This window comes from Eretmochelys imbricata, chromosome 19, assembly GCF_965152235.1.
Source record: "Eretmochelys imbricata isolate rEreImb1 chromosome 19, rEreImb1.hap1, whole genome shotgun sequence".
NCBI classification, from domain to species: Eukaryota; Metazoa; Chordata; order Testudines; family Cheloniidae; genus Eretmochelys; species Eretmochelys imbricata.
This window is the reverse complement of record NC_135590.1, coordinates 15,661,033-15,673,220: the sequence shown is the minus strand read 5'-3', so window position 1 is coordinate 15,673,220 and position 12,188 is coordinate 15,661,033. Positions and strand designations below refer to the sequence as shown.

The following is a 12,188-nucleotide window of genomic DNA, read 5'->3' as shown; positions in this document are numbered from 1 at the left end:
CCGGCCCCATGGACTTGTGCTCGTCCAGCTTTTCTAAATAGTCCCGAACCACTTCTTTCTCCACTTCTTTCACTCCATGTCTCCAGAATTGAAGAGCTGGTGTGTTTCTCCTCCGCCATCTCCGCCCTTCTATGTCTTTTCATCTTCAGTGCTCCACTCGCTTCATATTACAACCCATGAAAACTGCAGACTTCTTCACTGTGTGTCCAGTGGCACCAATTCCAGGCATTGGAAACACAGTGCAGACTTCAGAGCAAGGGACGGGTTGTGGGCAGATGGGCTAGAGTCCAGCGTCACAGGGCTGGAAGGTCTCTGCCCCTCGGACTCTGTGTAAGAATGTGAATGACGCCCTGGCGGGTGGACGAGCACGCTGTGCAGCAGGGAAGCCCAGGAGCCCTGGACTGCGCATAGTGGCTTGTTATTGTCGGGTCTCTCCTGAGCACAGAGCGGCACACGCTGGCTTTTGGGGTAGCTCCTGTAGCCTGTACAGCACTCGCCGGTTTGTTTTTGTCAAGCTGTCTGTAAGGGCTGGGCACTGCCCCCAATTTTATTATTAATTATGATGATTACTACTGTAGAGGCTGGGAGCCTTAGTTATGGACCAGCACCTCATGGTGCTAGGTGCTCTACGAACATAGAACAAAGATGGTCCCTGCCCAAAAGAGTTTCCGGACTAAGAATAAGACAAGAGACAACAGATGGAGACAGACAGGGGAGTACATGGAAACAACGTGACGATAATGGTCGGTATGACAGGCAGTGGTCTCGGTCCAAGGGTTGCTCATGAGTCTTGTTTTGGTCACTATTTTTCTCCTCACAGGTTCTGGGTGTGATGGTCTCTCCTCATGGTATTTTGATCTCCTCATGGCATGCAGGCACCAGTGATTTCTCCTCCCAGTGATTTGTATGCAGCGTTATTTTCTCATGATGGCTGCTCCTTGCAACTCTTTCTTTCTGGGGCATTCTGGTTGCTGTACTTTTGTCCAGCAACAGTTTCTCCTCACACGACCCATATTGTGATTCTTTCAGACCAGAGATGGTTTCTGCTCCCCAGGATTCAACCTACATGATTTCACGCCATGCTGGTTGTTTCCACCCCACATTGACATGACCCCGGTGCTCGCACCTCAGAAAGAGCAATTGGGACATGCTGTTCTTTGGTGCTCACTGATGCCTCTTCTAACGGCATCTGGAGAGCCACCAAACAGGGTCACTCCCACGGGGTTCTACAGGGACTCATTTCTGGGTTGCAGGGAAGGACAGCAGCATCTCAATGGCTCTAGAAGAGCCCCCAAGACAACCTGCTCACCATCAATGGGGCCGAGCCGTGCATTCCTTCCCTGTGCCAGGACAGCACCTGCATATCTGACTGGCAGCACGCATGGAGGGAGGCATACAGAGTAATCTCCCATGTAAACACCATGCAGGGCGACTGTTGCTTCTTTATCTCTTCAAAACAACCAAGGTGCTCCCTCCCCAGCCTGCCCTGAAAGGCAGCGAGTGACACCTTCACTAAATCTAAAGGGATGTGTGCATTTAGTGGCAATGGGCGAAATCACTCTCTGAAACACCAGCTCCATTTCCCCACCCGACAGAGATGGATAGCGCTGCTGGCTTTCCATTCTGTTACTTAGATCCATCAGCATCCCAGGAAGGGCAGGGTGGCGAGGGCGATGGGGTGGGCGGCTTCGGAAGGGAACGAGGCTGCAGATTGGAATGTGGAGTGTAGGGGAGCAAAATTAATGAGACTGATTAATTGGGAATTTCAGGGTGCTCGTTAATCATTTAGCGCCGCCTGAGTTTATGGATTGCATGAATCCGACAACACAATTTCGTAAGCCAAGGCTGCGGCTCTTGCTGCAGCTGCTGCAGGATCCATCCGTGCATCACTGTAGTGAGAAACAGGCGCTTAACAGGCGGTTACAGCCAGAAAAGGGGCCGTGTACAACTAGCTCCGTGTCACTCAGCGCAGTGACTCCCTGTGCACCTCTGAGGCCTGGGCTACACCCAACTGCTTTGCCGGCACAGCTACATCAGGTAGGGTCTGTCGACACTCCAGGGACTAGAGCGCTGTAGCTCTGCCGGCACAACCTCCTAGTGTGGACACAACCTGCAGGGATGGAAGGGGTGGGGGAACACCATGGAATCATTCATCCATCGACCTAGTTGCTCTACACTGGGGGGTCGGTCTGGACCTCAGGCTCCAGGGGCCTGATTCTCTTGTGCTTTGTACCTAGTGTCGTTATTTACATCAATCAATGCAAAGTGGGCGTACGACCAGATCCCAATGGTAACATTTTGCTCTGCTTTAAATGACAGGACAGGGCACAAGGCAACGGAGAAACAGGCCCTGCGATCTCACAAAGAGGAAAAGGAGCGAAGCAAAAGTGCAGATTGTGCAAAGATGTGGGACTGCTGCTGTTTGCTCGAAAGCTCTCAGCCGTTGGAGCAATAAATCTCAGCAAAACCGTTCTGATAACATGAAATTATTAATAAAAGTTTGTGTTGTTAAAATTAATGGCAGCAGGGAGAGCTGTAAACTGGTGTTCAGAAGAAGCCGGGGAATCTTATGCTGTCAAAGAGCTGGAATGCAGAGAAACAGGCAATGCGTGCCCAGAGACCAGGGTCTGCTCCACACAGCCCCCATGTGTCGCTGCAGGATGCCTGGAGTGGGCATTCCTCTCTTTTGACAACCGCCAGAAGATGCTGCCAAGATAATATTTTGAAGTTTTTAAAATCCAGGTTTTTCATGAATCCCTCGTAGATGTTGGAAAGTGAAATTTCTCTTTGTGGGATTTTTTCCTCTCCCGCAGACTGACCCACTGTTTTGTTATCGTAGGGCTGCCTATGAGCACTGGGCTGTGCAGACTTGGGAGCAGGCTAGAGTTGCCAAGGAGCCTCAGGAAGTGCACCTGCCGGTTTGTTATTGTAGGGTTGCACTGGGGTGTGGAGACGGGATGCTTGTTTGAAACTCTCTGAGCCTCCTGAGTCTACAAACCTGGGTTATTGATCCTCTTTGCTAAAGAGGTGTCACTTCCCTGAGATTTCTGCTCTTTCCACTTGTGCTTGGGCTGTGGCAATCTCTCTTGCTCTCTTGTCTCTGTCTCGTTCTGTGCGTAGTTGGCTCTTCCAGTTTCAAGTCGTGGATGGGGCAGGCTGTGCAGAAGCCCAGCAGACATGGAAACCAAGCTCACCAAGCTTTCCCAAACGTCCCAAACATTCGGTGCCTATTGTGGGCATGTCAGCTGCATCTGCAGAAACATGAGGGGCCCTTTGGGCCCTCTTTTATGTCCCCCAAACGGCATTGTTGTTATTATTATTAAATAATAAAAAGAACCCCCTAGCTCTTATCTAGTGCTTGTCATCAATAGATCCCACAGTGCTTTACTAAGGAGGTTAGTATCATTTCTCCATTGTACAGATGGAGAAACTGAGGCACAGAGGGCTGAAGTGCCTTGGTGAAGGTCGCCCAGCAGCAGAGCGAGGAATAGACCCTGGGTCTCCTGTGCCCAGTTGAATGTTCTGTCTTCAGGTGTCCCTGTCTATTAGTCTCCCACCTGTTGCTTCTTGGGAAATTATTTTGTTTCCCCCATGAAAATTTTCAGTGAAAATGAGAAAAGAAAAAAATCTGCTTTTTACTGAAAAACCAAAACACTGACTGTGTGTGTCTGCGTGTGTGTGTGTGTGTGGCTTCTGACAACCCAAAACCCAAACTTTTGGCTTTAAATCAAAAATGTTGCCAACTCTTTTTGGTTGCCAAAAACTTGGGGGGGGGGGGAGGGGAAACCTTTTTTTAAAAAATAAATACCCATTTTTTGGTCAAAAACTATTTTCTTCACAAAACAATCCTTTTTGACAAAAACCCTGACTTCTGTCACAAAAAAATTAAAAAGTTTTGTCAGCGCACTGTGGGGCTGCTCTTTGCCAAACTCCCCTGGGTCCGGACCCTGCCGTCGGGGTTCGGTGCTCCTGGCAGTGCTGAGAGAGACTGCTGTGGTTTGCTCTCAGACGCCAGCAGAGCTGGGAGATATGCAGGGTACTGAAGTGGCTCTCTGCTCCCGAAGCGGTGCAGCCACTCTCCCCTGTGCGCTGGATGCTGGAGAGGCCTCTCTGCTTTTCGGGGAACCTGCCCACAGTAACGCTTTCAGATGCGAGCGTTCCCTGCGGCTCACCCAAAGAAAGCATGGCTGCAGGAGTGCTAAGTCTTTAAGTCCGATCTGTACTTCTGCTCTGTAAGCAGGGGCAGCTGTGTTGATCGTGCTCTGCGTTCATCTGGTCACTCCTGGAAGGGAGCCCCGGCCCACGTATTGCTGGCTCAATTAAATTTCAGCTTTGCATCTTGCAAGTCTGCTATCAGGCGGGTGCAGACGCTGGGCTGGGAGGATTAGAGGAGCAGCATCTTATCCTTCCAAGCCATGTCTTGCAGGGGCAGGCCTGCTGTGTATGAAGCAGAGATCTAAAAGCTCAGGGAGATCAACCATGGAGAGCTCCAAAGCATGTCAATGGGCTTACCAGGCAGAGACATCCAGGAGCAAAGCCTTCGTGGTGGGGGTCTGTTTGTCTGTCTCACTGGCAGTGCTGCCCAATGCACTCAAACCATGCTGGGGAGAAGGAGAATCCATCTGCATCTCAGAACCAAGAAATGGACCTGGCCAGGGGCTTTGCTGGAGTGTTATGGTGCTGGTTCTCCAGGTGCTGAGTCCATGTGTAACCCACACACCTTCTGGGGTGGGGCTCTGTCCCATCTAGTGGCACCGAGATGACCTAGAGAGAGTTAAATGAGTCTGCTCTACATCCTGAGCTAAGAGCCAGTTGACTTTTAGCTCCCTTGGTAGAGGCTCATGCACTAAGCTCCAGAGGCCCCAGGTTCGATCCCACCGACAACCAGGGTCTGTCGGGGTTACACATGCTCTGACGATCTTGTGAGTTTCACATGGTGTAGCCAGTGCTGAGAGAACCTGCAACAGTCCCGTTGCACGTCAGGAGATACAGGTGCTGCTTGTGCAAAGGAACCAGTCCTGGGGCTTGCAAAACCAGGCTGGGATCCCACAGGAACCTCGAAGATGCCGCAGCGTCCTCAGCTCAAGCGCTTGCAGGCACATGTGATTGTACAGCATGCAGCTGCCCTCTCCTGTGCTGCTGTAGCCCTTTGGGAGGACATGGAAGCACAGGGCTGGCAGGCTGGAGAGACATGGGGCTTAGTCCTCAGCTGGTGTAAATCAACAGAGCTCCATGGAAGTCAGTGGAGCTCCTCTGATTCTCGTCCCTGCTGTGCCTTAGATTTCCGGTGTGGCCTGGGGCAAGTCAGCTAACTTCTCTGGACCAACTCTGTGCATAAGTAACGTGTGTGAATGTGGAGTCACTCCAGGGAAGTAACTCTAGATTTACACTGATGGGACGGAGAGCCAGTTTCCCCATTTGACAGGGATTATAAGGCTAAACTCCTGAACCGCTCTAAAATGCTCTGAGATCCTTGAATAGAAGATAGAAGATGCTAGAGAAGGTCCAGGGGCGCTGCTAATTATTAATAAATCAGATTGGTGATGCAAGGAGAGACATAGTAACGATGCGCTATACAAATATGATTCATCGTTCAGTGCAGAAGTACGTGTGGACTGTAATGTAACGCCACGCCCCGTGGGGCAGGGTGTGGCATCAGTGGGGTTAGAATGTGGGATTTCTGGATCTTAATGCATGAGCCACTGTTGCCTGCACTAAAAGGCCCAGGTCTGCTGGCTGATGCTGTCGCAGGCTCATCAGCCCGTCCGCGACCCAGCCACTGCATGAGGGGACAGAGCACTACACTGAGTGTCCCTTCCCCTGTGAAGCCTTGTTACTCTTGGTGCTGCTTTGGGGAGTGGACCTGCAGCTCCTACTGACTTCACCAAGAGCTGGGAGGGCTCCATACCTCTAAAAATCAGGCCTTTGATGGTTTGTTTTGGGTGTCATTGTCTCCATATGGAGACGTGGGTTCGAATCCCATTGCTGACACCATGTAGCAATTACAGAGACCCAGGACACCATGGTCAGGGTGAATGCAGGACTGTCTTTATTTTCTGCTTACAAAGATCCTTACTTCCTTGCTGTGCGCTTCCTAGTGGTCACCCTGAATAGAGGCTCTAAATGTTCAACACCATCATACCCTGGGAACTGGGAGTGCCCTCTCCTGGGGAACGGTTCCTATAGAAAGGGGGTGGCTCACTCTGTGCTTGTGTTCCCATGTTCCTCTCCCATAGGACCGGGACTTCATCATGACCTTTAATACCTCGCTGCACCGCTCATGGTGGATGGAGAATGGGCCTGGCTGCCTGGTGACGCCGGTGATGAACTCAAACCTGGCCCCCGAGGACCATCACGTCATCACTGTCACTGGATGCCTGCTCGATTACCAGTACATCGAGGTAGTGAGCAGCGCCATGCAGATATTCCTTGCGGTAAGGGGATCCAGATCTCGTGTCCCTCCCATGTGATTCCTGAGGGTGCTAGAATGAGCAATAGCAAAGATCCTGGGCCTGATGCACATGCTTTGACTCCATTGGAGTTACTCCTGGTTTCAGGTGAGAAGAGAATCAGGCCCAGTGGTGTAAACCCAATGTAACAGCACCAGAGTAAGGTCTTGGTGTGACTGCAGCAGGTGTAGCCATACCCGCGATAGCTTGGGTCTAGCCCCCTCCAATAACAACAGCAGTGAGATCACAGCAGCATTGGCGGCCGCTGCTTGAGTAGGTATCCGTGGTCCTGGGTGCGTGGGACTAGCCTGTGCCCCCAAGGCTTCACTGCTGTTGTTACTCAACCTAGTTGATCAAATCACAGTCACACCTGTGATTGCAGTGTAGACATGCCCTAAGTGGGCCTGACACTCCATTACCCTGCACTTGTACTCTAGTGCAAAGTGGGTGCAAAGAGCTGATCTGCAAACCTTGCCATGGGTAGATTCCTGTGTTCCCAGATGGCTACACCCAGCGCAGGGCAATGGAGAGCCAGCCAGCTCACTGAGAACATATCCTGATCAGTCATCTGTTCCTGACTTTCCTAGAAATTATTGTGTACCCTTGCTAGCACTGATTGGCTGTAACACTGCAGCCCAGAGTCAGCTGTATTTCAGGGGTTCCCTGTCAGTGGGTGCAGGACCCCTACAGAAATACAAAGTTAGCATTATTTATGAAGGTGGAGGAGGCTGAGACATGGGATTTGGGTCTGAATCCAAATTTCCCCCAAAGTTCTGGAACATTTGGATTCAGCATGTTCTAGTTCTGGCCCATGCTAAAGCCAAGCTCAGAACTGAATCTGGATCAGAACGTCCCCAAAAGACAAAGGAGACTTTTCCCTCCAGATTTGGGATTCCAGGCCTGTCTCTATTAATGATCCCCTTTAACTGTGCATAATGCAGCTGTGATTCCATTCAACATAAACCAACAGGGTGAAGTTCGACACACCAGGATGGCCCCGAGAGGAGGTCGCACTCTTAATGGATGTCCAGTAAAACTGGACAAAGTGTTATGCGTTTTTTTCAAAAATCTTTTTTTTAGAAAAAAAAGTAAAAATCCTCTATTTCCACTCAGCTGCGATGTACCATTCAGGGGGCCATGTTATTGTATGATGCCCTCGCACCTGTGACACCCACAGAAACCACTCAAGGAGCTGAAATGCTGTAGAGCCATCAGCCCACAACCTCAAAGGTATTTAGGCGTCTCACTCCCATTGGAATCAGTGGGAGCTAGGCACCTAAATCGCTTTGAGGATCTCTGGGCCACCAGCGCTGGATGAAGTCATTTCAATCCCTTGCCGCTCCCAAAAGCCACCACTTAGAGGCTATTGGGACCATGTTATTTTCAAAGTGAAATTGGGAGGTGTGGTGGGAACTGGTGCTGATCTTTAAGAAATACTAAAAGAGCAATCCTGGTGTTCTTATCGTAAATTTATCTCTAGTGTCTAGTTAAATCATGGAATGAATAATAACAAGAGGTGTGGCGGAATCACTTAAAGATCTAGGGTGAAATTCACCCTTATGCAGAAGGCCATCACAAAGCACACTTAAGTCCTCTGCACCTGGTAAATTTCACCCTAACAGATAATGGAGCCATGAGCCTGGGTTATAAACTGGGTTATAAACTACCAACTTCGCTCCTTTCCCTTTGGTTTGAATTGTAGAAGGAATGGAAGAAAGGAATGCAGCTGAGGCACTAATATATCGCGGGGAGCTAATCTGGCACATTCCAGCTGGTGACCTCCCAGTGTGTTAGCGTACATTAGCGCCGTGTGCTACAGAGGAGATGTTGGTAATATAATGTGTCATATCAGCTCCTCTCTGGGCTGGTGGTGCTCGAGGTGTGAACAGCGGAGGAGCAGAGCAGATGACTCTGTGCCTGAAAAGCCCCCCGGAAATGTGATGTTTTGTGTGTGCGAAATGTTGACTCAGAAATCATGCTCACAATGAGAGCCAACAAAAGAGCTGAGCGACACATTCCCAGAACTGTGTGGACTGAGGCCACTGCTCTCATCTCCCTGTCTGGCAGCTTCCTACACCAGAGGCTGCTAGTGAGTTGTCAACAGGCAGAAAGATGCCAGGAGTTTAAGCAATTGTGAATGTGTCCTTGGCTGGGCTGGAAGCAGAAATAATTGCCGGAGAGACACAGAAAGGGGATGCTGGAGGGGAAGGTTTTAAAGGAGAGCTGCAAGGCAGGTTTAAAAACAGGGGTGCACTTTTATTGCACACACACAGCCCTCCCCCATGTCCCGATTAATAACTGAAGGGCTCCCTCATGCAGCCTCATGAATGACAAGCCCAATAAAATAAAATAAAAGGTTGAGTGCATCAAGTGCTGATTCACGACACTGCCTGGCAATGGGGGAGCTGGATGGAGCTGGCAACAGGGTGGACCCAGTCCTAGTGGAACACCAAACATCTGCCAGACATGACCTGGGCTGGCTCCTACCAGCCTTGGCAGCAGCAGTCTTTGGTTGGGGGTAGGGCCAGGACTCAGAGTGAGTGGGAATGGGTCACGTGAGCTTTGAGAAGGGCCTGCTTCCCACCAGCCTCTGCAGCTTGATGTCTCCGAGCTAATGGCAGGCTTCCTGTCAGGTCAGGTGGCCTCTCATGCAGGCAGGGTGTGTGGCCTGGCAGGGTCTGCAAGGGGAACAAGGCCAGAGATATCTCCCTCTGCATAGTACCTGCGAGTTCAGTCCCAGTTTCCAGCACACACCTCCCACAGCAGCACCGCTTGAGAAATCCACTCCTGCCTTTGCCATGCCATGGAGCAAAGTGCATCTGGTGCTGTAGGCCACCTCTGAGGACCCTGGGGTCAGTGACGGGACCATCTTCCATTTAGTCCAGGACCCCAGTGCTTTGTCCAGTCCAGGTGTAAGTGACTCAGGCAATGGGGCCTCCTGCAGACAGAGCCCATGAAGTGCAAATATTGGAACCAAAGAGAGCTCCACCTTTGTTCCCCAGTTCCAACTTCATAGAACAAACTGGAGGGATTTGAAGTGTGGAGGGCAAGGGCAGACCCCTTCCAGCTCCAACAGAGCCCCATAATCCTGTCCCAAAAGAGCTCTCCCCAAATGCTGTCACCACCAGTACGGACTGATGTCACAGAACCCTTCTGGCCAAGGTGCTAGGACATATCCCTCCCACTCACCTGCTGAGCGCTTGTCTAAACATACAAGCTGAGCTGGTTTGTCTTAAATTGGTTTCTGGACATCTCATCAGAGGCCAGGACTAATGCCATGTGATTTAGGTGACCTGTCACCTGCCATGAACAGAGTTGAAAACAGAGCCAAAGGGTAAAATTCGTCCCATGCAGAAAACCTGCACCAGGCCTATGCACCATTTACCCTTTTGTGCAGCACCTAGTGCAATGGGGCACCATTCTCAGTTGGTCCCAGACCACTGCCATAATAAACATGGTTAATATTAGTTAATCACACTTTAGCCCACAGGGCTGAGGATGCATAGGTCCGTGCTGGCCCCTCTGAATTTCACCCAACAGGAACAGATTGTGAAATTGAAATTTACGAAGAAATTTGTAACCTTCTAAATCTGTTTGCAGGTAACTGGTGAGCAAGATAAGGAGATTAAATTGACTTGATAGATTATTCGCTCTGGATAGTCTGCCCATGTCCACTGCTGCTACTTCCGACCCTGGCTATCTGTCTGGTTTCACATGTCTCGAGCTCCAAATAATTGGCTTTTCTCTCTGTGTTTTTGTTTTGAAGCTCTTTGGATTCGTCTATGCCTGCTATGTCAGCAAAGTGTTTATGGAGGAAGAAGACAGCTGTAAGTGCTTTTGCTATTAGTCACAGAGAGTGAGCGGCAGCATTGCAAAAGAATCGGGGATAATGTGGTACATTGGTTTGCTCAGCCAGTGCTGGGCACAGCAGAAGTGTCGGGATTAATGAAGGGGAAAGGGACCATGCTCATTTTCCTCTGGGCTCCACTTCCAAGGAGGCTCCAGTTCCAAAGCTGAGTCCTACGCCATCAAATGACAAAATCCAGGATCCTCACCTTTGATCTGTTCCCTCCAGCCCTCCCCCCAGACTCCTCAGGTTTAATGATGCCCTGTCACAGGGTGACTGATCCCTTTAAGGGGAGATGTGTCTAGCCCCACAGTACGACTGCCTCCCTCGCTGCAGGGCCAGCTGATAGCCTGAAGAGAACCTGCTCCCTATAGGGGCCAGAAAGAGAGAACTAGCGGCCATCGGTTATCGAGAGCCGTTTAACTAATAAATGATGGCGGGAGGCCAGGGCCTGTCCCAGATTCTGGCATGGGGTTGCTCCTGCAACACCTCCTGTTGCTCTTGTGTGGTGTTGCCCGCTGGCATACATGCCCATTGAGGAAATGATTCCTTGTTTTTCGGTAGCACCTAAAAGCCCCAGCCAGGTTTGGCTGCTGCATGCACATGGAATGGAAGAGGTCTCTGCCTCGAAGATCTTACAAATACAAATAACAAGACAGACAGTCAGATATGGACAGACAACAAAAAAGCAAAAGTGCAGGCCTTGTGAGCTCCAGCATGATTTCTTCCCCATTTCCCCCTCGCAAAAATGCCCCTTCCCTCACCTTCCCACCCACCAACCTTCCCCATCCCCAGCATTCACCACAATCTGGATTCCCCAAGCACTGGTTTATCAGGAAGGCAGTGTAGTCTAATGGTAAGTGCAGGGAGTCAGAGCCCCTGGTTTCTATTCTGCAACTGACTGGCTGTGTGATCCTGTGTAGGTCATGTTGCTCTATGGTTTAAGCAGGAATTACAGTCTACGCATATAGATTTATATGCATAGTCCTAAGGCAGGCTCTTTGCACAGCGTGGGTTTCATTCACTGTGCCCCAACCCAAAGCAGGGAGGTTGGCTAATAAGACAGCTGGTTCAATCAGTGCTGTGTTTGTTAGCTTAAAAGAGAAATACAATGGGAAAATGATAGAACAATCAAGTGCTTGTCAGAATAAGCCTTCTGGGCCAATCCTCTGTCCTTTGATCAATCTTCCACTCCAGCTCTGTCTCTGATGAAGAGGCTGAGTGAAGCTACATGTTAATGATACACAGGATGTCCACAGGAAGCACCACCATGGCATTAGACCCCAATCCAACGCCCATGGAAGTCAGTGGGAGCAGAAGGCTTATTTCAAGGGGATTTGGATTGGGCCCCTGGCGAGGGACTGCCCAACACATGAGCAGTGTGCAGGATAAGCACCCTTCTGTTTTTCCTCAGCTGACCACGTTCCAGATTCTGTGTCACGTTTTCAGGCCTGGAGATGACAGACGGCTAAATTAACTGATCAGTGCGAAAACCTGGACATTCAGTTCACTGCCTTTTAAAGCCCAGTGCTGTGGTGTCTGGCGCAGCAAAGTGCCACCTAAAATATCAATACTGGGCGATAAATAGCAGCTGAAGACATGGAACTTCCAGCGTATTTTTGTCTGTAGCAGGATCAATGTTTATGCACCTATTCATTTTGGAGACTTCTCCTGTAAATCTCAAACACTTCCTTTTATGAGGGGAAGTGGTTTGCTGATGGATTTGGATTCTGAGCAGAGGTGTGGGGATGCCTGGAGTTCAGGATTTTAGAGTTAGTAGGAGCGACTTTATAGCATCCGGGAACCTTTGGCTCTGAATAAAAGCATGGGTGAAATGTTAGCCTGAGTGCAGATCAACCAAAGGAGTCTCCCACCTGATGCCTTCTGGGGGC

The 12,188-nt window shown here is 50.2% G+C and overlaps 1 protein-coding gene across 1 annotated transcript in view; it reads left to right on the top strand.

Moving 5' to 3' along the window:
- The window catches only part of NKAIN1 (sodium/potassium transporting ATPase interacting 1), a 180,589-nt gene that overhangs the window by 150,072 nt on the left and 18,329 nt on the right, over window positions 1–12,188 (top strand). The window contains exons 4-5 of the mRNA XM_077838166.1: window positions 6,237–6,434; window positions 10,216–10,276. Coding sequence (XP_077694292.1) covers window positions 6,237–6,434; window positions 10,216–10,276 — 259 coding nt within the window. The remainder of the gene's footprint in view (window positions 1–6,236; window positions 6,435–10,215; window positions 10,277–12,188) is intronic.